Source organism: Scardinius erythrophthalmus (assembly GCF_964197995.2).
Source record: "Scardinius erythrophthalmus genome assembly, chromosome: 23".
Taxonomy (NCBI): domain Eukaryota; kingdom Metazoa; phylum Chordata; class Actinopteri; order Cypriniformes; family Leuciscidae; genus Scardinius; species Scardinius erythrophthalmus.
This window is the reverse complement of record NC_138243.1, coordinates 24,183,954-24,209,517: the sequence shown is the minus strand read 5'-3', so window position 1 is coordinate 24,209,517 and position 25,564 is coordinate 24,183,954. Positions and strand designations below refer to the sequence as shown.

Here is a 25,564-nt window from a genome sequence, read left to right as displayed (position 1 = left end):
TAAAAATTTTTTTTATCTAAAATAAATAAATTAGATCTAAAGTTATAACATAATATTAATCATACCTTTCCACTCAGAAGCAAAAATGCCAGTCGGAAATTGGAAATGCATCCCGTCTAACCAGAAACGCGGATAAAATAAATTTCCTCCGGGGATGAAAATGACCAGAAGGGGGGATATCAAAAGCAGAGGCAGTGAATACAAAACCCACAATCTTCCTAAAGCGGCCCATTCAGTTGAGTCATAGGTGAAGTCATCGTCAATACAAACTTTTGTCTGACATGTTTAGACAGGAGCTTAAAACCTCCTGAAGCTCTGAGAGTTTCCCACTCCCATCCCCGCTAATACCACTGCTGATTGGAAATGATAAAACACGGGACTTTAAGCCTTATAAAAAGCTTATAAAAGACAGAAACAGAGACTCTGGAGGACACTTTTCTTTCCCTGCAGAGGAAGAGGACTGCAGTATGGGGCACTTGACAGCTCTTGTTCTGACACTTGTGGTGTATTTGTCTCTTTGTGATGGCGCACCTACGACTGCATCATCAGAAGACCATCAAATAGCAGAGGTCAGTACCCATATTCCTGATATGTGCTCATATGTTTCTTATACATTAATGTTATAAAACGTTCCTTCCTCGTTCTCCCCAGGCTTATCTGTCACAGTTCTACAGGGACAATAACGCAACTAAATCCCGCAGCAGAACAATGATCCTCCCAGATCTAGAAAATGAACTGAAGGTCATGCAGGCGTTTTTTGGACTGGAGGTCACGGGCAAGCTGGACTCAAACACTCTTGAGACGATGAAGCTGCCACACTGTGGAGTCACTGATGTGGCCAAATTCAGCCACTTCCAGGGGAGACCCAGTTGGAAGCAGAGCGTTGTAACATACAGGTTAGTTTATGTACCTGTGCCTTCCAATCAGTAGAGCAACATCGAGGTCATGGGTTTGATTCCCAGGGAAAGCAAAAAGTGATCAAATGTGCACCTTGAGTGCAATGTCAGAAATGATCAAATAATCTGCCAAATGCATAAATGTGAAATGTTTAGCTCCTTAATGAAATAACAAATCAGACAAGTTTGTTCCCAGAAATTCAACCAATCAGATTAGACCTTGCCAGATATAGAAATGCTTTCCAGTTTTCTGTGCAAAATGCATGAGACTGTCAATGAAGGGGTTCGCACTGCAGTTTTCTCTATTGTGACGTATATCTGAGTGAAACTGCTTCTCGAACAAGAAAAAATGTAGGGTGGGTTTGGATTGTTGTGGTTTGCTATTGGTCGATCTCAAATGAGTGACATGTAGCCCCGCCCTCACATCGCTAAACATGTCATCAGAGAAGAGACTAGGGGCCTTATTTTAACGGTCTAAGTGCATGGTCTAAAGCGCATGGTGCAAGTGTACTTAGGGCGTGTCGGAATCCACTTTTGTTAGTTTGACGACGTGAAAAATTCTCTTAATGTGTAATGGGTGTGTTTTGGCCGTAACGTGCAATAAACCAATCAGAGTCTCATCTCCCATTCCCTTTAAAAGCCAGTTGCGCTTGTGCTATGGTGGATTCGCTATTTATATGGAGGAATTTGCAAGTGGAAAGACTGAGTCCAGAGAGGAATCTAATCTGCTCATGCACAAGGTTAAAGTGCGCAAGTAGACCATCTACACAGGACAAGCCGGATTCCACCATATCTTTATGTACACAATAATAGTCTTTTACATTGTATACATTAAAATGTATAAAATTTACATTTTATATTTGGCATGTCTGTGTGCTGCTGTGCGTCCCTATGTGTGTAATAAGCAGAGTGTACGCGCGTTGTGCACCCGCCTATAGGCTCATATTACTAAAGTGCTCTTTAAATAAAAAACAAAAATACTGCGCCATTGACTTTAGACCAGGTTTCAGTTGGTCAATGGCGTTGTCTATTTCAGTTGCCTCAAAATAGCAACGCACCAACAATGCGCCAGAACACACCTCGATTTCAGACCTGCACGCCCATTGGCGAACAAATGGGCGCAAATGCATTTGATATTTAAACAACGTGGCGTAGGACGTGAAAATGAAAACTGCGTCGGGGCTGAAACTAGCAAAAAACACTTGCATCGCGCCTTGCGCCGGGTGTATGATAGGGCCCTATGTCGCTGCAAGAAGGAGAGGAAGTTATTTTGATTAAACACTATGAGTGCGCATGGAAATGATAATGTGCATGGATAAATCATTTATAATAAACACTGCAATTTTCCATAAAATATGAATTGTCAATTGGTGTCATGGTGACTTTTAAGGATACTAAACATGATTTGCTTCTTTGTCTCTTGCCAGAGAGATGTGGATGCCATTATTGCCAAAGCTTTCCAGCTCTACAGTGATGTTATTCCACTCGATTTCAAACAGATCTACAGTGGCACAGCTGATATCATGATTCTCTTCAAAGCTGGATGTAGGTTCTAAACACATCCCTTATTTCCAAATATATACAGTATATATATATATATATACAACATTTTTTTTCTTCCTTTTAGATCATGGAGATTTTTACCCATTTGACGGGCCTAATGGGGTTCTGGCTCATGCCAACTTACCCGGTCCAGAGCAGGGAGGAGACACACACTTTGATGATGATGAGACGTGGACCCTAAGTTCACGAGGTGAATGCACAAATCACATAGAATCACATGCATATGTGTATGTAAATTATTACAAGTTTATTTAAAAAAAACATTAATTGCTTTAGGTATAAACCTGCTTTTGGTGGCTGCTCATGAGTTCGGACATGCACTGGGACTAGATCACTCCAGAGACCCTTCAGCTCTCATGTATCCAACTTACCGATACATCACCACTAATGGCTATACACTTCCCCGTGATGACCGACTTGGGGTCCAGGCCCTGTATGGTAAATGTTTTTTTTTTTTTGTGATATAAAGAACTGTACTGTAATAGCAATAAATTCAATTCAATACTTATTATTATTGTTATGGATAAAACAATCAATAAATATGTATTTTCCACCAATTTTGTATAATGTTTCATGGGGTTCGAACGTCCTGAACCAAAACCAAAACCCAATCCTGAACCAAGCCCACCAGAATGGTGCAACTGTACTTCTTTAAAAATGGGTAAGAATATAATTTTAATTTATATTGTTTAATATTATATATATATATATATGAATAATAATCTCAATATATATATGGGAAATGCTGAAGATTTAAAAAAAAAATTATCACCAAATTATAAACCTAATGTGGTTTTGGCAATGTCATTGGTGCAAGTACAGCAAAAAAGCCAGTGTACATTTCACTCAATTTCCAAATTTCCTCTCGATCGGTCTAATGGTTTCGAAGATATTGGCAAATGTTTTAAGCACTAAATCACAACGCTACACAAACCGTAAGGTGAAACCTAGCATATCTGGTAACGTTGGACTTGGCAAGGATTCAGGAACCTAAGGAGATGAGTAGGTGGTGCTGCACCAAAACGCACCATGTTGCCTCAGGTCATGGTTGTGATGACATACCAAGTTTGGTCTGAATATACGATAAAGTGTTGTGGACATACGGGCTTACGTCTGTTTTCACAAGCACTACGTAAAATTAGTTTGCGCGGTATTCAAGAAAGGTTAAAATGAATCAACATGAATTCCATAAATGTTTGTCGGCATTCAATTTTCGTGACAATCGGAGTAACGGCCTAGGAGGAGTTTGAAAAAGTATGTTTTTCAGAAAATTCAAAATGGCGGACAAATTTTCATGATGGAAAATGACGTCAAAGGTGCAATCGAATCGTCTTGAGGAAAGGAATCAGGGGAAAAAAAATATTTTCTTGCATAAGTTATTAGCATAAACATGAGTGCAAATTTGGACAGTTGGTGGCGCTAGAGTGATTGATTTGGAGACTCCAAATTTGCTATGTTGACAGATCAGACTGTCCTCTATCAGTGTGCCAAGGTTCATAAGTTTCCTGCAAGCGGGTCTATGGGCTGCCATAGACTTCCAGAGCATAATAATAATAATAATAATAATAATAATAATAATAGGAATGGGAACGGATACAATAAGTGCCTATGCATCTTCGGTGCTTGGCCCCTAATAAAGCAGATAGCAAATTCATTCAACATTAGACAATTCATTCGCACTTTCACACAATATAAAACAATAAATTCTAATTTGCAGTCCCTCCATTGACCACAAGATGGTGACATTTCTTACAGAAACACCAACAAGGAGATCAGAACGCTCTACTTGGTAATATTCTACTAAGAACTATTCAAACCTTTTTCAAAGAAAATATAACTGAAACGTATTATTAACAAATACATGTAATTAGAAGTGTATTGTATATTTCCTTTCCTTTTCAAATCAATATCATGATGTTAACTTGAACATTTGGGACAACTACATCTGGAGAAAGTCTGTTTTCCCACTGGGGGACGCAATTGCGAATGGCAGTGTTTAGCTCAAGGAGAGCTAGGCTTAACTCAGAAGTTTAGCGGTCTGGATGTTTTTACACATAAATCAGGTACGATGGGTTAAAATGGGAGGGAGGGGTGTTATATTCTTATTATAGGATTAAAGGTATTACAATTCCGTGTAGTAATGTTTCCAATGAGACAAACAACCTCCTCATATTTGGATCGAGAATGTTGCTATTTAAGCTCCCATTACGCCCCTTGGCAGAAGGGGAGCATGTCTATGTTCCCACAGCCCTATGTTCCCACAGCCCTATGTTCCCACAGCCCTATGTTCCCACAGCCTTATGTTCCCACAGCCCTGAGACTTGTCTGGGATGTTATTGGGCTATCCCTGTACCAGTACAAGCACTAAAACCTACCCTTCGTGGGGGAATTAGGCTTGATTGTTTGACATACCTAAAACCTACCCCTCACAGGAGGGAGACTTGTCTGGGATGTAATTGGGCTATCCCACCAGCACAGGTACTAAAACTTACCCTTCATAGGGGACTAGGGCTTAATTAGTTAACATACCTAAACCTACCCCTCACAGGAGGGAGACTTGTCTGGGATGTAATTGGGCTATCCCTGTACCAGCACAAGCATTAAAACCAAGCGGCAACCTCCCCGTCTCTCTTGAAACCAACACGGAAGTGAGTTAAACTGCAATTCATTGACTGGCCGCTTGAGCTGGCTGCAGAAGTGAGTCAAATCTGTATCTCCCCCATGTTAAAATGGCCAACTTTGCTGCAGAAAAAAACATGTTTACAGCCTGGATCTCTATGTGGCTTTGGTCTATACAGCTAATTTTGCCCTTCATAACAACTGTGAGGGGGGTGAAATTTTTTATAACTCATCCGTTTAGTTGATTAATATTTAAATTTAAGGGTGTGGCCAGTGGCCACTTGAGTGACAGATGGATTGCCGCTGTCAATGCTAGCCGTTTGTCCGCTGTTACTAGCCGTCACTTCACCTCAGCAAATGTTAGCTGCTGAAGTTGCTTTCTCTGCAGTGTTTGTGCTTTTTTTCGGGATTATTTCATACAATTTAATACACCCAGGGCCGTTTCTAGGCATAGGCAAACTAGGCGGTCGCCTAGGGCGCAAACAGCTGGGGGGCGCCAGTGAGAGCCCCCACCACACCAAGAGATTTTTATATACACCCAGAGGTGGAAAGTAACGAATTACATTTACTCGCGTTACTGTAATTGAGTAGTTTTTTTGTGTATTTCTACTTTTTTAAGTAGTTTTTAAAATCTGTAATTTTACTTTTACTTAAGTATGTTTTGTTTAAAGTATTGTAATTCGCTACATTTTAAAACATATCCGTTACTGAGTAAAAAAAAAAAAACATTATTAAAAAAATGAACTAGCCTACAACAGCGTAAAACAGCGCGCGGCGCGCTCGTGCTCAGCATGATTGATTGAAGGGCGGGAGAACAGACACGCAAAAACCACAAAAAATATGGAGACGGACTATGGAGCGAAATATGTGCCATAATTTAACAAACAAATCCAGCATTTTGCAAACAAACTCAATCTACTTTGCAAAGGAAAACTCGACTCGCAAACAAACTCAATCTACTTCGCAAAGGAAAACTCGACTCGCAAACAAACTCGATCCGCTTTGCAAAGGAAATCTCGACTCGCAAACAAACAGAAAGCAATGTGCAAGCACAAAGGTCACAAATGCGTCCAGGCAGATTTTCTCACAAATGCGTCCTGGCAGATTTTCTCACAAATGCGTCCAGGCAGATTTTCTCACAAATGCAGTTGAGCAACTTCCTCCTCTAAAACAGTAGATGGCGCTAAACTATAGGCTAATTTAGCGCTAGTCTCCCAGGAGAAGCTCTGATTTGAAACTTGCCTTTGCCTACAGCTGAGGAAAATGACCGGTGAACGGGTGTTTCTGTCTTATTTGATCTATAATTAACCTTTTTGAGGTTTTCTCTTGCCAAACGTTTATTGCATATCTAGACAGAAATCCACATTAGCACCATAAATTAGTGATTATGTCTACACTTGAACGAATCTATTTCTTTCGTTCTCCATAAATGAATGAGAACATTTCATTTAATTGACCGGCGGGTTTCATTTGTGTGTCCAAAATAATAATTTGGGCACTGCATAGGCTACGTCACAGGCAAGATAAGAAACAATTGTATATTGTTTTTTTTTTTTTTTTTTTTTGCATTAATTATTTTATTACATTAATTGTTAAGCTGACTGAATTCCAACAAGGCTAAATAAATAAATAAGTGGGAGCCTCCTTTCAATTAAATTAAATGTTCTCATTAATTTATGGAGAACGAAAGAAATAGATTCATTCAAGTGTAGACAATCACTAATTTAGTAATTTCGCATGAGTCCGATGCAGAAAAAAATGACAAAAAGCAACAAGATGGCAGAGCTTTCAGCTTATAGATTCCCCGATCCTAGAGAGTGAAGTGCTACTAAGTGCTAATGTGGATTTCTGTCTAGATATGCAATAAACGTTTGGCAAGAGAAAACCTAAAAAAGGTTAATTATAGATCAAATAAGACAGAAACACCCGTTCACCGGTCATTTTCCTCAGCTGTAGGCAAAGGCAAGTTTCAAATCAGAGCTTCTCCCGGGAGACTAGCGCTAAATTAGCCTATAGTTTAGCGCCATCTACTGTTTTAGAAGAGGAAGTTGCTCAACTGCATTTGTGAGAAAATCTGCCTGCACACATTTGTGAGAAAATCTGCCTGCACGCATTTGTGAGAAAATCTGCCTGGACGCATTTGTGAGAAAATCTGCCTGGACGCATTTGTGAGAAAATCTGCCTGGACGCATTTGTGAGAAAATCTGCCTGGACGCATTTGTGACCTTTGTGCTTGCACATTGGTTTCTTTTTGTTTGCGAGTCGAGATTTCCTTTGCAAAGCGGATCGAGTTTGTTTGCGAGTCGAGTTTTCCTTTGCGAAGTAGATTGAGTTTGTTTGCAAAATGCTGGATTTGTTTGTTAAATTATGGCACATATTTCGCTCCATAACGGACAACACAGATTCTTTACACACACACGTGAGGCAAACCCCTGGTAAGTATGGGGATACTTTGGATATAGAAAAACGAACGCGTGGTTGTCCTCGAGGCTCGAGCATAGCCTATTCATTTTGAAAAAATTGTGGACGCAAATTGGCTGCAAAAGAAGGAAACACATAGAACGTGTTCGGGAACACCATCCCTCCGTGCAGATTAAGATATGTCCTATTTATAATTTAAGGCCGAAGGATTTCTGTGATGCAGAGGGAATCCCGGAGTTTCATTGTCATGAAAATGGAATTTAGCCTACAGTAACGCAGACGTCACGTAAAACACATGAAAGTAAAGCTGTACAATAAATCAAATTGCGACATGGTCTGTAGTCTATATATTAAAGCACAAGAGAATGCTATATAAATGTATAATCTGCCTGTCTGTGTAAATCAGTGCGAATGAGACGAGCCGTTTCGTCTACTACATACTCAAGTACGCGGCGCGCTAATGGTGTTTTCAGCAGCTCACAAACAATATGAGAATATGAAAACATGAACATCTCCAGAGCTGCTCTGAGACCTTTGAGAAAAACCTTGTCAAATAGCCTACACTCTGAAACAGGACTTCATTACAACCCATCAAAATAAAAGTTTGGTTTAACTTCGAAGAAATGATGACATAGCCTAACTGTTGTGGGCCTACAATAGAATGTACTTCTCATAATAATATTAACAACAACAATAATAATACAGATTATTTAAACATTATTTAAGGATTTTTGTCCATGGTTTATTTGAGTAAACCTGTTTTGCAGCACTTTGCCAAAAAATAAAAGGATAAAAAAATGTGTTAAACTTTTATTTGATTACCACCGTTTTGGATAATATATTTGTTTTAAATCATAAAAACAAAAAGGATTTTTCTGAATTAAATACATTTCATAGAAGTCTATTGTTCTTGAACATTTTAATAAATTATTAATGATAAAAAATAAGTTGTTAAATGAGTAGTTAAAATGAAAATGAAAATTACCCCATGATTTATTAGCCCTGAAACCATCCTAGGTGTAGGCTATATAACTTTCTTCTTTGTTCTTTCAGACGAATACAATCGGAGTTATATTAATAAACACTCTGATGCTTCTGAGCTTTATAATGGCAGTGGATTGCAACCATCAGTTTAAAGCTAAAAAAAAGTACACCATACGCAGTCTACTTACACCTTAAACGCAACTTATACAACTCATGACGTCAGAAGTAGTGTAGTGCGTCCTGGCGTAGCATAAATATCAGCAGTATGTCGCATTACTCGCATAAGTTGCGCTTTAGATTTAAGTCGAATACATATGTTCGTTTGGCCGGAAGCTAGTTATTTTACTTCATAAAGATTTAAATATGAATATCTTTCTTACACAAACTCAACGTTTTGTTTCAGAAGGCCTTTATTAACCCCCCGTTGCCGTGTGGAGCACTTTTATGATGGATGGATGGATGGATGGATGGATGGATGCACTTTTATGATGGATAGATGCACTTTTATGAGCTTCAAACTGATGGTTGCAATCCACAGCCATTATCAAGCTAGGAAGCGTCAGGGTGTTTATTAATATCAGAGGCTTCCTTCACCTCTGTACAGATAAAACATTATCTAAATGATTCCAGTTCGCATGGAAATTTTTTTTTGTATTAAGCAGGCCAGACAAGTAATTTGGTGAGGTCAATTTGTAAAGAAAGACTACTCGCATGCACACATTCAAATGCACATACCTATAGATTAAACACGTAATACGCATGTGCACGCCGTCAGCGTTTTCACAGATTAACGTTTTTGAAGTTTACACAGAGACGATAGTGTTTTTCAAAAAATTTTAAAGCTTGCACCTTGTAACCTATTTCAAGGTTTACATTCTCGAGCTCCAAACACTGTTGTCGTGCAAATGAACGGCCAGAACACATTAAAGTTTTCTGTTTTCTGTTAAAGCGGTGTCGTGTTAGCGGCCCCTAAATTAATAACTAATGTGCTTTTCGCAACGAATGAATCAATCAAAAATGAATGAATCAAAAACTAACTTTAGCTGGACAACAACTTTATTCTAGAGCGGCTGTAAAGCCAAAACACTCTCTGTTACTGTAATCTCCTATTATCTCTGTAAAGCTGCTTTGAAACAATCTATATTGTTAAAGCGCTGTATAAATGAAGGAGACTTGACTTAATATAATTCTGATTGTATTCGTCTGAAAGAAGAATGTCATATACATGGCTTGAGGGCGAGTAAATCATGGGCTGGTTTCATTTTAAAGTGAACTACTCTTTTAATCAAATTCACAATCATTTATTGAAATTAGTTGATTAGACATGTTTTATTGAAATTTTAATAAACAAAACAAATGTTTCCAAAAATACTGTTTTCATCCCATTTACTGTAACTGTCATTTTAACTGATGATAATAATAACCCTTATTTAATAATACAGTTTTTATATTTAATAATTGTTTAATACCATTATATTAGTCGGTTATCATACTGGGAAAACCTCATACCTTTACAACCCTACTCGGGGGACTCCCCAACCCACCCCGCTGTTAAAAAAGTAACTCAGTTACTTTTACTCTGAGTACATTTTAAATGAGCTACTTTTTACTTTTACTTGAGTAGATTTTTCGACCGGTACTTTTACTTGTACTTAAGTAAAAAAAAAATTTAGTAATAGTACTTTTACTTGAGTAGAATATTTTATTACTCTTTCCACCTCTGTATACACCCATTACTTGGGTACAAAGCCCACGGCTTTGGATTCCGTCGTTGTCGTCGAGTATCGTTCGAGAGAACAACCAGCGCTGTATTTCAGTTGTTTTCCTCTGTGAACATGCACTAATGGATGTCTGACAATTTTGTTGCTTTTTGGAGTTTTCAAATGTAAAAACGTGTCAATAAAGGCTCGTTCGTTCTGCTCTCACGGAACAGATATAGATTATAATATGCTTATGTACCGTCAGATGAAATCATGCAGGCGTCGGCGCTTTCTCCGTCCGTGCTATAAATGCACATGAATGAGCGCGGATTTTCTAGCGCATTTACTTGAACCTCATAGGCAATATATCTAACGTTATAGTTTAACCCATTTGAGAGGCGGCCAAAATAAGAATTTAAAGGGCACCTATTATGCCCCTTTTTAGAAGATGTAATATTGGTCTTGGGTGTCCACAGAATGCATTTGTGAAGTTTCAGCACAAAATACGCCACAGTTAATTTATTATAACCATTTGAAAATGTCATTTTTGGGGCCTGTTTTAAAAAGAGCTGTTTTGGCGTCTACCACTTTAAATGTAAATGAGCTGCATATCCCCGCCCTGCTGGACCTAGATGATGAAGAGAGTCCGGCACAGAATAAACACGAAAGAGAATGGACTAAACGTCTCGGAATGGTTATTTGATACATTTCTGTACTTACAAAGTTTTAATCGCGTCCCTTTTGCCATTATGGATGTGCAACACACACACACACACACACACACACACACACACACACACACACACACACGAACTGTGATAACGTTCGCGCAATTTTTTGAAACTACACACACACACACACACACACACTACTGTGAAGTACAAACGAATTTTTTTATTTATTTCTTAAGGGGAGGGAGATAGACGTTTATATAGCCTACTGTCTATGGAGATAGAGCAGACCTTAATTTATTTACATTTGTAAATGCTGCAAAAAAATGCCTACGTGACATAAAACTGTCTGACGTTGTTTGTTGAGACATCCTATGACGAGTTGACGACGACAATAAATAGCTTTAGACGCATTTGTTGTTGAACTTGCTGACATCGATTGAAATGACTATTTGCTCAAAAATCATAAAATACACTTACTTTTTCTGGAGGTGACGTTGGATCGCGAACTGTAGGCAACGATCCACACTCTAGGATTAACTTTGACCCTCGTTCACTAAACAGTCAGTCAGAAAATGAATCTCGTATTTAGGAAGTTTAAGTGGTGCCTTTTCTTCATAAATAAAATCCATCCGCTGCGTTTTCAGTGGCTCTGATGTCAGTGAAGACTAGTATGTCCATTCTTACATCCCACAACACACTTCTTAGGAGACATTACCGGCTGTCGCTGAGGATGCAGATCACCGAGGGCGGGGTCTATGCCAAAACCAGATGTCAATCAAATCACGTTGGTGGGGCTTAGCTCATTTCTACGTCACAATGAGGAAAATCTAGAACAGGGTGTTCTGAGACAGTGCTTATGATTTATTGAGATAGTAAAAAAACTACTGGGTGGATTTTTATCATTCTAGGGTGGTTTTGCTCACACACTGCCAACACACATTTATGTTCAAACACCATGTAAAAGTGAATTTTGCATAATAGGTGCCCTTTAAAATGGACTGAATAAGCTCTCTACGAACTTGACGAGCGATGCCGCGCTGACGGACCATAAGAAAGAGTGACTGACATGTATGCACATAAATCAGTCACACACACTCTCAGAGTAATATTAAGTTACTGCATAATACATGTTCAACTAGCAGAATAGTACAGAATCACAATACACAGTCTCACTTATAGCCATGTCTTTTAACTATTATAATATTTCAAAGGGCAAAAATAGGAACTTTTAATTGGCTTTAAATCATCAGCTAACTCAATCAGGTCGAGCTAGGTGATTTCAGATAGCCAGGCTCAGCTCCAGTCACGCCCCGCCTGTTTGCCTATGTATTGTTATCCGGGAGTGACGCAAGGCCAAGATGGCGATGGCCGGCTCCGCCTACTTTAGGCTTCAAAAATGCTCTTCAGAAACCTACGGGTGACGTCACGGACACTACGTCCATATTTTTTTACAGTCTATGATTAAAACCTACCCTTCATAGGAGAGAGAACATAGGACTGTGGGAACATAGGGCTGTGGGAACATAGGACCTAATTTTCAAAATTTTCAGTAAAAAAAAATTCTTAGAAATGTGGGAACATAGGGCCGTGGGAACATAGGGCTGACCCCGGCAGGGGACTACTCTGGCCCTGTCCCAAATGGCACACTTCATATGCACTTTTGGTCTTGTTGACTTACAATGGCTGTCGCGTGTCCGTTAAGTCCGTGAGACCGTAGGGTGTCGCATTTGTCATTTTAGGCCTCAGAAGGGTGCTTGCCAGCGCCCCCTTTGCGGTCGATATGCACCCTCGATGCGCACTTTTGCCATAGACAGTAAAAGAAATGGACACAGCGACCCCATTGGATTCAACGGAGAAAAGTGAAGTCAATTAGAAGCACTCACTTCCTGATGGCTGAGCGTACTGCGCAGACTCAAACTGAGCTTGACGACGTAGATGTGACGTGAGCAACCTGTCTGTCTTCTAGTAGCGGTGCCAAGAGAAATCTGAATCATTCCCTTCAGAAACTTGCAGAGACGGTGAGCGTGAGTAGGTGTCCATGAGCTAGGAGCAGGAACAACTTTTGCTAAGTATTCTGATTAATTATTTTGTCACTTTGCCTCCACGTCCCCCCGATTGCGCGCGAGCTTCTCCTCCTGTCCATACAGTAATTCTCTACTGTGCAACAGAGAGTCGCGTGGTTATGACGCAATCGTTAGCCTATTCTTACAAAAACTGCTCCATTGACTCAATTCACGCCAAAATGAATGGGAGTCAATGGGGCGCAACAGCCGGTGGGGGTCTGCTAATGAATGGCGGCGCCCAGGGAAGCTTCAGTTTTTTATAAAAGATTACCCCCCTGACCGAGCCCGCACTAATGCGGCAAACTTCTTCCCGACAGTCAAAGCGGCATTAGGTCATGAAAGTGCGGACTAGGAACACCACGAGTGCTTAGGGTGCCATTTGGGACAGGGCCTCTGTCTTCCCATTAGAAATGGTTGCTGGCGAGTAGCCTAACATTCGCCATCCAGTTACACCTGTTGACCAAACGAGGGATCACGCTAAGATTTCTAAATAAAGAAAGATGGTATTTGATTCTCTTTTACAGTTCCAGCCAAAAGTTCTGATACACTGCATGTTTAATATGACCCTTTGATCTAAAGATTTATACTTAAGTGCTTGAAATTTAGACTTATTACAAATATAAAATTAATTTAATAAATAATTAAATAATTAATTGGACAAGAGTGAAGAAAAAGCACCCATTAAGGACCCAATACTTAAAAGAATCTAGTTTTGTGATTTTAATCCACTGCATTATAGCCATACTTCAATTTTTTTTGTCTTCACTATTTTTCTAAAATGTCATCTAAATGTATCAGTCAACAGGATGACTGGCCTTTGTTTCCCCTTTGGGTCTACCTTAAACTTTCTTTAACATTTTCATGTTAAAGTGAACAAATAAAATGCATTCTAAAATATAGACAGTTGTTCGGAATTCATACACCCTTGTTATTTAAAAAATTAAATGACCCATGAGTCATAAAAAGTTTAAACTGCAGCAGTTTAGAAACTATGAAAAGAAGAGTAATCTTTAAACTGATTAATTCAATACACAAAAAAGAAGCTACCATTAAATTAAACTATACGTTGCCTTTAGTTTGGTTATCAAGAAAGTGAATTTGTGAAGGGCCTCAGACCTAATTTGTCATATAACACGTCTTGCTATAAATAATTTATTTGAAATAAATGATTTAATATACAAATATACAAAGCTCAAGACTGCAGTTAACTAAATTATGCCAGGTAATTAGTTGGTGCTGATCTAAGCATGCAGCTGTTTGTTCAAACTCTCCTTATGGTCCGTGTTAGCAGTTGACACGGTCAGAAATAAATGTAGCTTTGACAGCGGAAACCAGATAGAGGAATGTGGGTGTCCGGTTTAGACGCTTTTCACGTGTCAGGACAGGAGTCGTTTGATTGGGGTCACTGCACCCAAGTATCATAATTCAGGACCTTGTATGGAACACGAGTCACGACCAATAAAATAAAACTTTGGATGTCTTGATGACTGTCTTGATAAAAAAAAGAATAAAACATTTTTCCTTCAAACATGATAAACAAAGTAATCAAACATTTATGGCTTAAAGAAAATGTAGATTGAAAAGATTGTTCTTTCTATTGCAACCTTATGCAGCTGAATTATTCAGTTTGTGGATCATTTAAAATATTACCTTTGATTTAAAAAGTTAGAAATTTTAACAAAGCAAAATTATTTCTATGTATCAACTCTAAATGAGGGCAGATCAATGAGTTTTGACATTTCACGTGTTAAAACATTTAATGCACTTTTCTTTAATTTGTAAAATGTATTTTTTAGAACTCAAAACACAATATATGCTGTGTGTAAATCATGTTCTGCTTTATCTGTTTATTTCTGAGCTAAACACTATATCCCCTGAAGGTATTTAGGGCTGTGAGTGATGAGAAGCTTAGTTGTTGGCTGTTTGTGGCTATCAATTATTGCTGTAGAGAAGCCTCGATGAGCTGCTGAACTCAGGCTATTTACAGTTTCACAATGAGAGCTATTCCAACACAGCAGGTGTGAAGTTGTCAACCTCTCATCTTAATGTGATTTAAATGTTAAAGAGTCTATGAAGCCAAGCTGCCTTACTGCATACTCCCGTAATATGTTTTGGCACATTACTGACAGTACTTTCATACAGTTCATTCACTCTGAGGGCATTGCAATGTAGGCCTGAATATACTTTACATACACAACTATGTACAGGTCATTCCCACTACAGTCCCTAACAAACATTTTGCCACTACCATACCTTGAAAATGTCTCACATAATTCTCCACTTTTTGTCTCATGAGATAAAGAAAAAAAGTGACTATATTTCTATTTAGTTTTAGGCAGGGTTGTAAACATTACTGACATTGACGCAACATTCAGAATAGCGTTTAATTTTTAAACGTATGTTTTCCCTTATATTCTTTTATAGGATTATTTACCATAATTGAGCAAGTTTTGACCCCACCCTCTGAATTCCTTTTGAACATCACACAGGCATATGTAACACGTCCTGTAAGATAACCAAGAGAGCAAGTATATATAGTACATGTTTCTGAAGACTGTTTGGCTCGGACAAGACTGAGCTGCAGGGCACAAGTCGTCACGGTTGGCATTTGGCAACATTTGCAGGAACGTGCAAATAGGATGCCAAGCAAGTTTTGAAACATTAAGGAAATGGCTCTGAATGCGGTAAAGACCTTAAAGCATAGCAGATTTGATTTCTTCAATAACATCCGACTTTTGCATGGAATTACAAATGTAATTTATTACTCAAAGCCAATTAGTATTGAATGCATGATGGGAAAAAATATTACAAAATAATATTTTTTTTCGACTACTAATTGGCAGTAAATATTGAACATTTATCTAACTGTACTAATATATATATATATATATATATATATATATATATATATATATATATATATATATATAGCTTTTTTCAATTTCTTTATAGAAACATGACATTTATTGAATACAAACATCATTGCCCATGCAGGAAAAAATATACCATTTATGATGAATGCCTTTAAGTGGTGTATGGGGAATGTTGACACAGCAAACTTTTATTAATGTTTTTTATGTACCAAAGGTTTTAGCAATATTTTAAGCAAGTACGTCTATTGTGGAAATACGTTTAGTAAAAGCTCAAAAATGCAAAAGTAACATACAACTAGAATTTTGGGAAAATCTACAAAGAAAATGTCAGTGGTGCATGCCCATGCAAACTTGTTCTGGATGCTTGCAATAGTGTTACTATCCAGTTGCTAAGGTGTCTTCAGTGGTTGTTAGCATATTGCTATGCTGTTTCTAGAGTGTGCTGGGTGATTGCTATGTGATTAAGTACTGGACTTCAAAAATTGTAGTTATTGATTTATATAAAATTACAACATGTACAGTACAACAGAAACAAATGAGAAAAGTTTGTCTGTGTGTTTATGTGTGAGTATGAGAAATCAATGTGACAAGAACAAATTTTATGTTAAACTTTTCAGGTCAGTGATATAGTTAAGCATTGTCTTAAGTTGCCTGGCCTTAAGGCAAGTTTACTCAATGAATGATACAAAAAAAAATGAATAAAGAGATGTTTAAATGTGGCAAAAAGGTGTTTGAGACCAACATAGATAACATTGCTAGACAAAAAGCGTTTATGCAGTAGGGCTTGTCCTCTGTCCCATGACTCTGCTCAAATTATGGGAGTAACTTCTGTTAAACTGTAAACAATCAGCAAAAGGTTTGCTCTGTGAATGCAATAATATCCATTTTCAAAAACTGGGTACAATAAGATATTATTCTACTGACCCTTCAATCATCGAACATTAAAAATAAGTTTAAAATATTTCACTGTAGTAATATATATCTGTATTGTGTAACATATGTTGCCTTAATCAAAAATGTTCATTAGCTGGAACATTAAGTGCTAATATTTCAGTGATTTCCGTAATTTTGACAGTTAATAAATATTGTGATTTTCTGCTTTAGAAGCATTCCAGTAAACACTTCTCATAAAAATCTGTATTATTTTTTTCTATTATTATAATTATATAATCAATACAATTACATTTTAATGCATCTGTGAAAACAAACCTGGAAGGAGATGTGAGGATTTGTGGAGAAAAACAAGAGATTCTTAGTGCATTTCAGTGAATTATTCATGGTTATTTAATAAATCAGGGCAGCAGACCACAAATGTGCAGTATATGTTGTCTTTATTCATACTGTTACAGTGGAATACAAAAGAAAAAAAGATAAAAGAGTACCATGTCATTCTCAACTGACAGATAAAGATTATTTGTAGCACAACCTTATGATTTGAAATGATTTGTTTCAGTGTTTTTGAGTGCCTCCCATAATCTAAAAAGTAGTAGGCTTGTTAGGAAAAAGGTGCATAGCCTCTGTGACAACTAACCTCTGCCATAGGAATACACACACATGTATCCACTACATTTACATTATACATTTAGTCATTTAGCAGACGCTTTTATCCAAAACGACTTACAAATTAGGACTAAATTAAGCGAGTCATCGTGAAGAGGCAAAAACAATGCAAGAAGTGCTCAAAATACAAAGTGCAGGCATTGCTCAGAATAGTATAAGCCAGACAAGGGAGGATTAAGGGAAAAGGAAAGGAATTTTTTTTTAATTTTTTTTTTTATTTTTTTTATAGAGGGTAAGTGCTCCACTAGTAGCCATTAGTATGTTCATTCTTAAGAAAAATGGTTTTAAACAGTACCCGATTAGGGTCCCTTGGCTTGTAACAATAGCAGAACTCTTTTTTCCCCCATAAAGAATTATGTTTTGAACTGTGCTATAAAGGACATTAATGGTAATGGTGTAATAAGCAATACATTCACTGTTAGAAAAATCTGTAGAAATTACAGTATTACTGGCAGCTACTTGCCAGTAACTTACTGTAGATTTAAATTGATGTTATTTACTGGCAACAATTTGTTCGAAATTAAATGAACATTAAACATTAACAAGTCTTTATCTTTACAGAATAAAACTAAAATAACTTCCTCATGCAAAGCATTCTGGGAACCAAAATCTGAAGGAAAAAAAACAGAAAAAGGTTGATGAAGATTTCTGGTTCCCAGAATGCTTTGCATTAGATTGTTATTTTATAATTTTATTCTTTAAAGACAAAGACTTGTTAATGTTTAATGTTCATTTAACTTTGAACAAACTGTTGCCAGTAAATAACATAAATTTAAATCTACAGTAAGTTACTGGCAAACAGCTGCAAAACTACAGCAAATTTTTTACAGTGTTGTTATAAGGAATAAGCCCCAAAAAGCCATTTAGAACAGGTAAGGGTCGTTGTTAAATCAACTAAAACACTCTGTTCTAAATTCACTGTAAATCACAGCTTCACTGGGCTTATTGCCTTTATAAAATGGTTATTTTGCAGACCTGGCAAGGTTTCATAAAATAAACACGCAGACACAAAAATGTAAAGCTATTGATAAACAAAATATTCTTCCGCCATGCAATGTAGTTCTTCAGAAGTGGAATGGCTGTAAAACAACGGACAGACGCTGCAACACAACACAAGACAGTGGTGCAGTAACACTGATGTCATGAGGCCACAGGTATGATTGTAGATTACATGGCTCAGCCAATTATATTAATCAAAGACTGGAACTATCCATTTTGCAAAGAACCTTTTGAATAATACTTTATCATTTATTGATATTATTTATTGATAATGTTTTGATATCTTTGCTTTACATCCGTCATTATGTGTGTATTTTGGTATAATTGAGTGCTGATGATAAGGTTTTTGGTCATCTCTCTGGGTAGAAATACACCTGTTTTTTTTAGTCTTTGCATCTCTTCCATTGAGCAGTTATTGTTATGATAGCCATAAGAAGCAATTGTAATATGACAGTATGTGAACCCTTCATGCTGAAATATCCCAAACAGTTGCCTCAATGTTGAAACCCGAAATTCTCTGGAATGTAATGCTGTAGTATGTAGATCTGCATTTTTTTATTTCTATAAAAGCCAAACCCATTATTTAAAAGAGGATGTCCATATATTTCTGGTCAAGTGTACATTTTCCAGGCTTGCATGCAAAACATTTTTGATGTCTTCTTTTTGTGAAGTTTTGCTGCTACAACATTGTAATTTTCCCACCCACAGAAATGAATAAAGGCGAACCCTACTCACTTACACTTCCAATGAAAGTGTGCGTTAATGGTTTTCATTATTTGTAACTCCACCATTATAACACAAGTAGATATATTCAAGCTGTATTTATATACGGTACCTGGTAGACAGACAGAAAGTCCACTGGAGAGTTCCTAGTCACTGCAGTACCCAGTCAGATCAAGAATATCTGTTTTAACCAGTCTGAGGATTCTGTTGCATTTTATTGAAATGTTCACAAAAATACACAACATAATAAACGGATTACAAACTATCATTGTGTCATTCCATCCAAATCATAACTAAACTTTCAATTTAGGCAAGCTAATTCATTTCCCTGATCATGTTCACAGTGTGTAGTTGAAGTTTTTTCAACAATGTACATAAAATCCTAAACCATTCTTTTGCCTTATAAAACAATGAATGAATTAAAATAATGTATAAGAAAACGAAACACCAACATGAGTATCTTCCTGTATGTCTAAAGAAACAAAAGTGTTTTCCAAGCACATGTTTTTGCTAGAGTGGTAGATGAGCTAAAAACACTTTACCCCCCTTTACCATTTACCCTGACCTCAAGTAACATCAGGTCATTTTTACCATCATGCAAGTCCATCATCATGCAAGTCCAATGTCCCCTTAAGTCCTATGATTACATTTTTCACATTGTTGATTTAGCTATTAAAAGACCCCTTGAATATGATATTGATATACCCTTGATATTGTAATTACGAACAATAACTTAGAATTGATATTAAAATACGTTTTTTTGTGTGGGTCCCATTATATTGTTAGTTGCATTAAGGTCATTGCACACTGAGTCCGAAATTTTCGCACATAAAAAATAAATACGACCTCACGCTGTGTCAATCACATTTACACACTGCCTCCGAAACTTTCAGAAAAAATGAAAAAAAAAATTTTTTTTCACAAAAAAATTCGGATCAGGTTCGATTTTCTGCGTTTTTCGCATCCGTAGCAAGCATTTTGAATGGTGTTTTGACAATTCAGAGCCACCGAATCACAAATACTCAGTGTGCAAGGACCTTTAGCCTTGCAGTTCAGTGCAAACTCACTAAGGGTCTGTCTGCAGAGTTATTTACACCATGCCTATTCCATGTCACATTCAAAAATCCCGTAAAAAAATAAAACGGTAAAAGTCTGCCAGCAGAGTTTCCAGATGGATTCCAAAGTGACTTACCAATTAAGAGAACAATAGCAACAACAAGTGCAGTGACAAGTCCCAGTTAGTCTAGCACAGTAGCCTACACATAGCAAGTTTTTTTTTAAGTTTTTTTTATTTTTATTTATTAAAACAAAGATTTAGTATCATTGGATCAAGTGTTTACGAAAAAGATGGATCTTTAGCAGTTTCTTGAAAATGCAGGAAACAGTCAAGGTAGTAACAGTCAGTGAATGTGAATTTGTGTCTCTTTGGGATGATGGCACCACAAGCCACCGTCCACTTGCAGAACACCAGCTTCTGGAGGACACATAGATCTGAAGTAGTGAGTTTAGGTATAGGGCTACCTTTAAAGACCACTTTTGCTGCAGCATCTGAATCAGTTGCAGAGGTTTGACTGATGCTGGAAGGCCAAGAGAGCATTACAATAGTCTAGTCTGGATAAAACAAGAGCTTAGACAAGGAGTTGTGTAGCTCCGATAGGAAGGGACGGATCTTTCTGATGTTGTATAAGGCAAATCAGCAGGATCACACAGCAAGGATGGTTTGGCTGAAACCATAATCAGTTCTGTCTTGGCAAGGTTGAGTTGAAGGTGAAAGTCATTCATCCAGCAAGAATTTTTCATCAGGTAGGCTGAGATGCGAGCAGCTACCGTCAGATCATCTGGCTGGAATGAAAGGTAGAGATGTGTCATTAGGATAGTATAGTGATAGGAAAAGCCATGTTTCTAAATGACAGAGCCTAGTTAAAAAACAAACAAACAAAAAAACAATAGATTGGTGGAATCTAACACAATCATGGTCTTACTGTAGCAAAACCAAACTTTGTGCAGCCACAGTGGCCTCACAAGGATCAAATGAATCATGGGTTCTCAATCCTAGTCCTCGAGGGCCACTTTCCTGCAGAGTTTAGCTCCAACCCTAATCAAACACACCTGAACTAGCTAATTAAGATCTTCAGGATTATGAGAGAGCAGAGAATGTCTAGTAGGAAGAGAATTGGCACTCTCTGGTTACTTCCGGTTTCTGGACTGGCTGCAGTAACACGTCTCTGTCCATGCGGGGGCGCTCGCAGGCGAGTGCAGAATGAATGGGAAGATAATACGCTCAGCTGAAAATTGCATTTTTAAGTTCACTTATCTGTTCTAAAAATCCGTTCAAAAAATGTGATGACGTCACATATTTTCATATTGCCAGAGGTGCTGCTTTACACTCTCCAGTTTTTGCCAACATTCCCTCCCAGGTGCAGCCCTCCGGTAGCCTATGGCCATTTATACAGGAGCAAGAAAGAACATTACCTTTTTTTGTCCTTGGGGAATGAAAAGAAGGACAATCCATTCCCACTGTTGGAACAATGTATTGCTGCACAACTACGAGGCATTTTCAATCTTTATTTCGAATTTATGCTATGATCAATGAAATGTTATTGAGCGGGATATTGACTGGATTATTTAAGGTTGTCATACCGTACCATGCATATAAACACATTGAACATTGAACACAAGAATAGAAAAAACACTCAAATTCCATTTATATGTACTTTTTACAATACATAACGATATGAAAATAAAAGTGCCCGCAGGAAAATATAAATACAGTACACAAAAATTAACTTCGACAGAAAGTCCTCCTTAAGATAATGTTTCTGATTCTGCTTTAGCTTCAGGTGCCATCAAACGGGGTCTCTGGTCGTAATCAGTCGCAAGTCCGTCACTGACCAATCAGCATTCATTAGCAGAATGCTAGCGTGTTCCGGCCAACAACGGCCCAACCTGTAAGAAATTGAAAGCACATAAGTACTCATTCATTCGACTTTTGGACTGTAATCTATATTGAACTTGCGGAATCAACAATAAAATCTACGTTGATTCAACGACAAGCAGGAGAAAGAGATACATTTAGCCGTCTAGCTCCATAGACTCCCATTCAGTCTGCGCTCGCCCGCGATCACCTCCAGTGGAATTCTAATGGAACTGCAACCAAGATCGATACAATGGGGCTAATAGGAAGTGCCGGCTCTCCGTAGACGGGCTCTGGAGAGAGCTACAGGCAGGTGAGTTTGATCAAGGTTGGAGCTAAACTCTGCAGGAAAGTGGCCCTCAAGGACTAGGATTGAGAACCCCTGAAATGAATACTCACATGGGAAAATATACAGTATAAACGGATTAACTTTTTTTGCCACTTTCAGTGCAATGTAATCAGAAGACTCGGCCATTACGATTTGTTTAAGTTACTTCTTCCCATACCTTGTTTGCCATGATCACCTGCTTTCCACATGACCTGAAATAAAAAAATAAAATAATATATATATATATATATATATATATATATATATATATATATATATATATATATATATATATATATATATATATATATATATATATATATATATACTGTATATATTTTTAAAACTCAGTATTACATTTACACATGTCAGAATATGTTCCACCGGGACATTGCAAAACCTCAACTGACTATGTTCTGGAAGCTGAGCAGGAAAGGCTAACAGTTATGTTTTGAGCTGCCATGTGATTTTAGCTATACATTTATAGAAAGTAAATGTATATGATTTACTGTGACTTAGCAGCATCAGTTACACCTAGGTCATCAGTGTCCGTTTATCTGGATCAATGCAATTTTCATAACCAATGATCAAAAGTATCCTATTATAAAGGGTGCCTATGATGACCCCCAGGCCATCCAAAATGTAGATAAGTTAATTTCTTCATCAGAACACAAGCATTCTATCAATTTTTATTTTATAAGCCTAATATATGCACCTATATGCATTATATAGCTACGTGTTGGCAAGCAGATGTGGCCAGAATATGCAATTCATCATGTTGTGTTCTAGTCTTCATGTTCTAGGCTATCATTATCAACAAATACAGTAGTTTACTGAATCCGATTTCTTAAAGCTCCAATATGTAATTTTTTTCACCGCTAGGGGTCGCTAACCTCTTACAATAACAAAGGCGTAGGTTGATGACGCATAATCGGAATTATGGAACTTGTCGTCATGCCGATGGATCTAATAATGTTTATGGATGAGTGAATACATTAATGTTTTTTAACATGACTGTGGTATGAAGCAGATCGCGATTGCTAATGATAGAGAGAGATATCAGCACCACACACGAGTCCCGTGGATATAAAGGAATAAGTAGTGGTGGCCAGATCGAGGCTTCGTGGAACACTGAAACAGTTGAAGCAAATGGTGACCCCTAGTGGTCAGAACAGTGTAAATGCAACAGAAACCTGTGCCAAACATGCATAAAAACACCTTTTCCAAATCTATTCCAAATCTATTTTTTATTGAAAGTAAAATCTTTCAAATGCAATTATCTAATCATCTAATAAGATTATCAAGTGTATATAACGATTGCTAATGTGTCGTCATCATGACGTATTCCCAGTGGTGAACGCAAAGCATTTTGGGAATCTGCGGCACAAATATAAGGCGCCAGACTTGATTGCATGGAGGGAAGAACGCAGTGTTCAAGATGCCGTCTACCTGCTGTGTTATAAACTGCAATAGTCGTTCTCACGATAGAAGTGGCATAAAGCTTAAGAACGGAATATCCTTTTATCATTTTCCAGCGTGGAAAAATAATAGTACAAGACATGTTTCAGTGGTGACAAAAAGGCGACGAATGGCATGGATAGCAGCAGTAAGGAGGCCCAAGATTACCTTTGATAACACTCCACCACACATGATGGTGTGTTCAAAGCATTTTCACAAAGGTAAGTTACAATTACTCTCTGTAAATGTTATGTTGTGGGCAAATAACCAGCGTGTTTTGTTTGACTTAACCAGACCATTTGATTTGACGTTAGGCCAATGTTAACTGTTAACATGAAATGGCTAGAAAATGAGCTTAAGTTACCAATGTACTAAAGCGTAACGTTAATCAGTTTTAAATGTTGTACATCTAGGCTACATAGCAATTTATTTGGTGACTGTGTTTGCAGGCAAACCTGCCTATGAAATGTTTGAGTGTGATCCTAACTGGGCCCCTTCTCTGTACCTCGGCCATACTGAGGTCAAAGCTACGAACACAGACCGGTTCAAGCGGTTTAGGAGAAGAGCGACGAGGTCACAACAACAGCAACCCTCATAGCTAGGCACTGACAACACTGGTCCTGAGGCTGAGTTGGATAATGCAGCACCTTTATACCCAGGTAAATAGTAAAAGAATACAATATATGTTGCTCCCTGTGTATAGCTAATCTGGATTCCTTAGGAATAGAGGTTGTGATATGACACAAAATTTATTTTTATTGTTACTGTCAGACAACACTACACCTGCAACTGAGATGGAAGGTCCCGTGAATCCACCCCCATCGCCGGGCACTGTCCACACCGGTCATGAGACTGAGTTGAATGAAGTAGCACATTTGTTCCCAGGTAAATATTGGTAACAGACGCAAGTAGACTCAATATATTTTATGTCCAATGGTGTTTCTTTATCTAGACAAAGGATTGAACCTAAGTGTAAGTACCTTTCACACAGAGTTGTAGCTTTTCTGACACAAAGGCCAGTCATTCTAGGAGGTCATTAGGCATTTGGCATGCTAATGTAACAGTCTTGAAATACTTGGAGCAGCTATCAGTAACAAAAGTATGGTGTGAAAGTCACATCCCTGGGCCCAGTTCTTCAAAAGTGTCATTTGGATCAAAGTGATCCAGATTGATAAATCCCATGTCTTGATGTGTGGAATCAAGGATTACTTTTGAATTGGTCCCTGATCACAGATACAAAAACATGGATCTTTCAAATCGGGATCATTTTTATCCAGATTACACTGTTTTGAAAACAGTGGGCCCTGGGTATCAGGCAAGTACAGAGATTTACAGTTTATTCTTCTTATTGTTATTACAATCAGACTACCCTGCACCTGTGGCTGAGATGGAAGGACAAGAGACTCAGCCCCTACCACCAGCCCCAGACAATGCAGGGAGAGAGGAAGATATGGAAACTGAAACATCAGGGGATGATGGTGCTCCAATGGGGAATGCAGATGAACAGCAGAAGTGCACCATGTGTGGCCTCAGACTCAAATAAATAATCCGCTTGCAGGAGGAGAATCGAAAACTGAAGGGAGAGCTCTCCAAAAAGGCCCTGGATGAGAATTTTCTCAAAGACAATTATTCAAAGGTGAAGTACTACACTGGCCTTCCATCTTTCAGTCTATTGATGGGTGTGCTGATGCAAATCATTCCCAGTCTACCAAAATCAAAAACAAAAGAAAGAAAACTCTCCCATTTTCAAATGCTCCTCCTGACCCTTATGCGCTTAAAGGAGAACTCC

The 25,564-nt window shown here is 37.9% G+C and overlaps 1 protein-coding gene across 1 annotated transcript; it reads left to right on the top strand.

Moving 5' to 3' along the window:
- Positions 1–467: 467 nt before the first annotated feature.
- Positions 468–25,318, top strand: LOC308683456 (matrilysin-like; the record flags this gene model as incomplete). The annotated part of the gene is made up of 7 exons (XM_081353926.1): positions 468–569; positions 652–906; positions 2,324–2,441; positions 2,524–2,649; positions 2,736–2,897; positions 24,547–24,660; positions 25,140–25,318. 7 exons carry the CDS (start codon positions 468–470, stop codon positions 25,316–25,318), a joined length of 1,056 nt encoding a protein of 351 aa, XP_081210052.1.
- Positions 25,319–25,564: the final 246 nt, after the last annotated feature.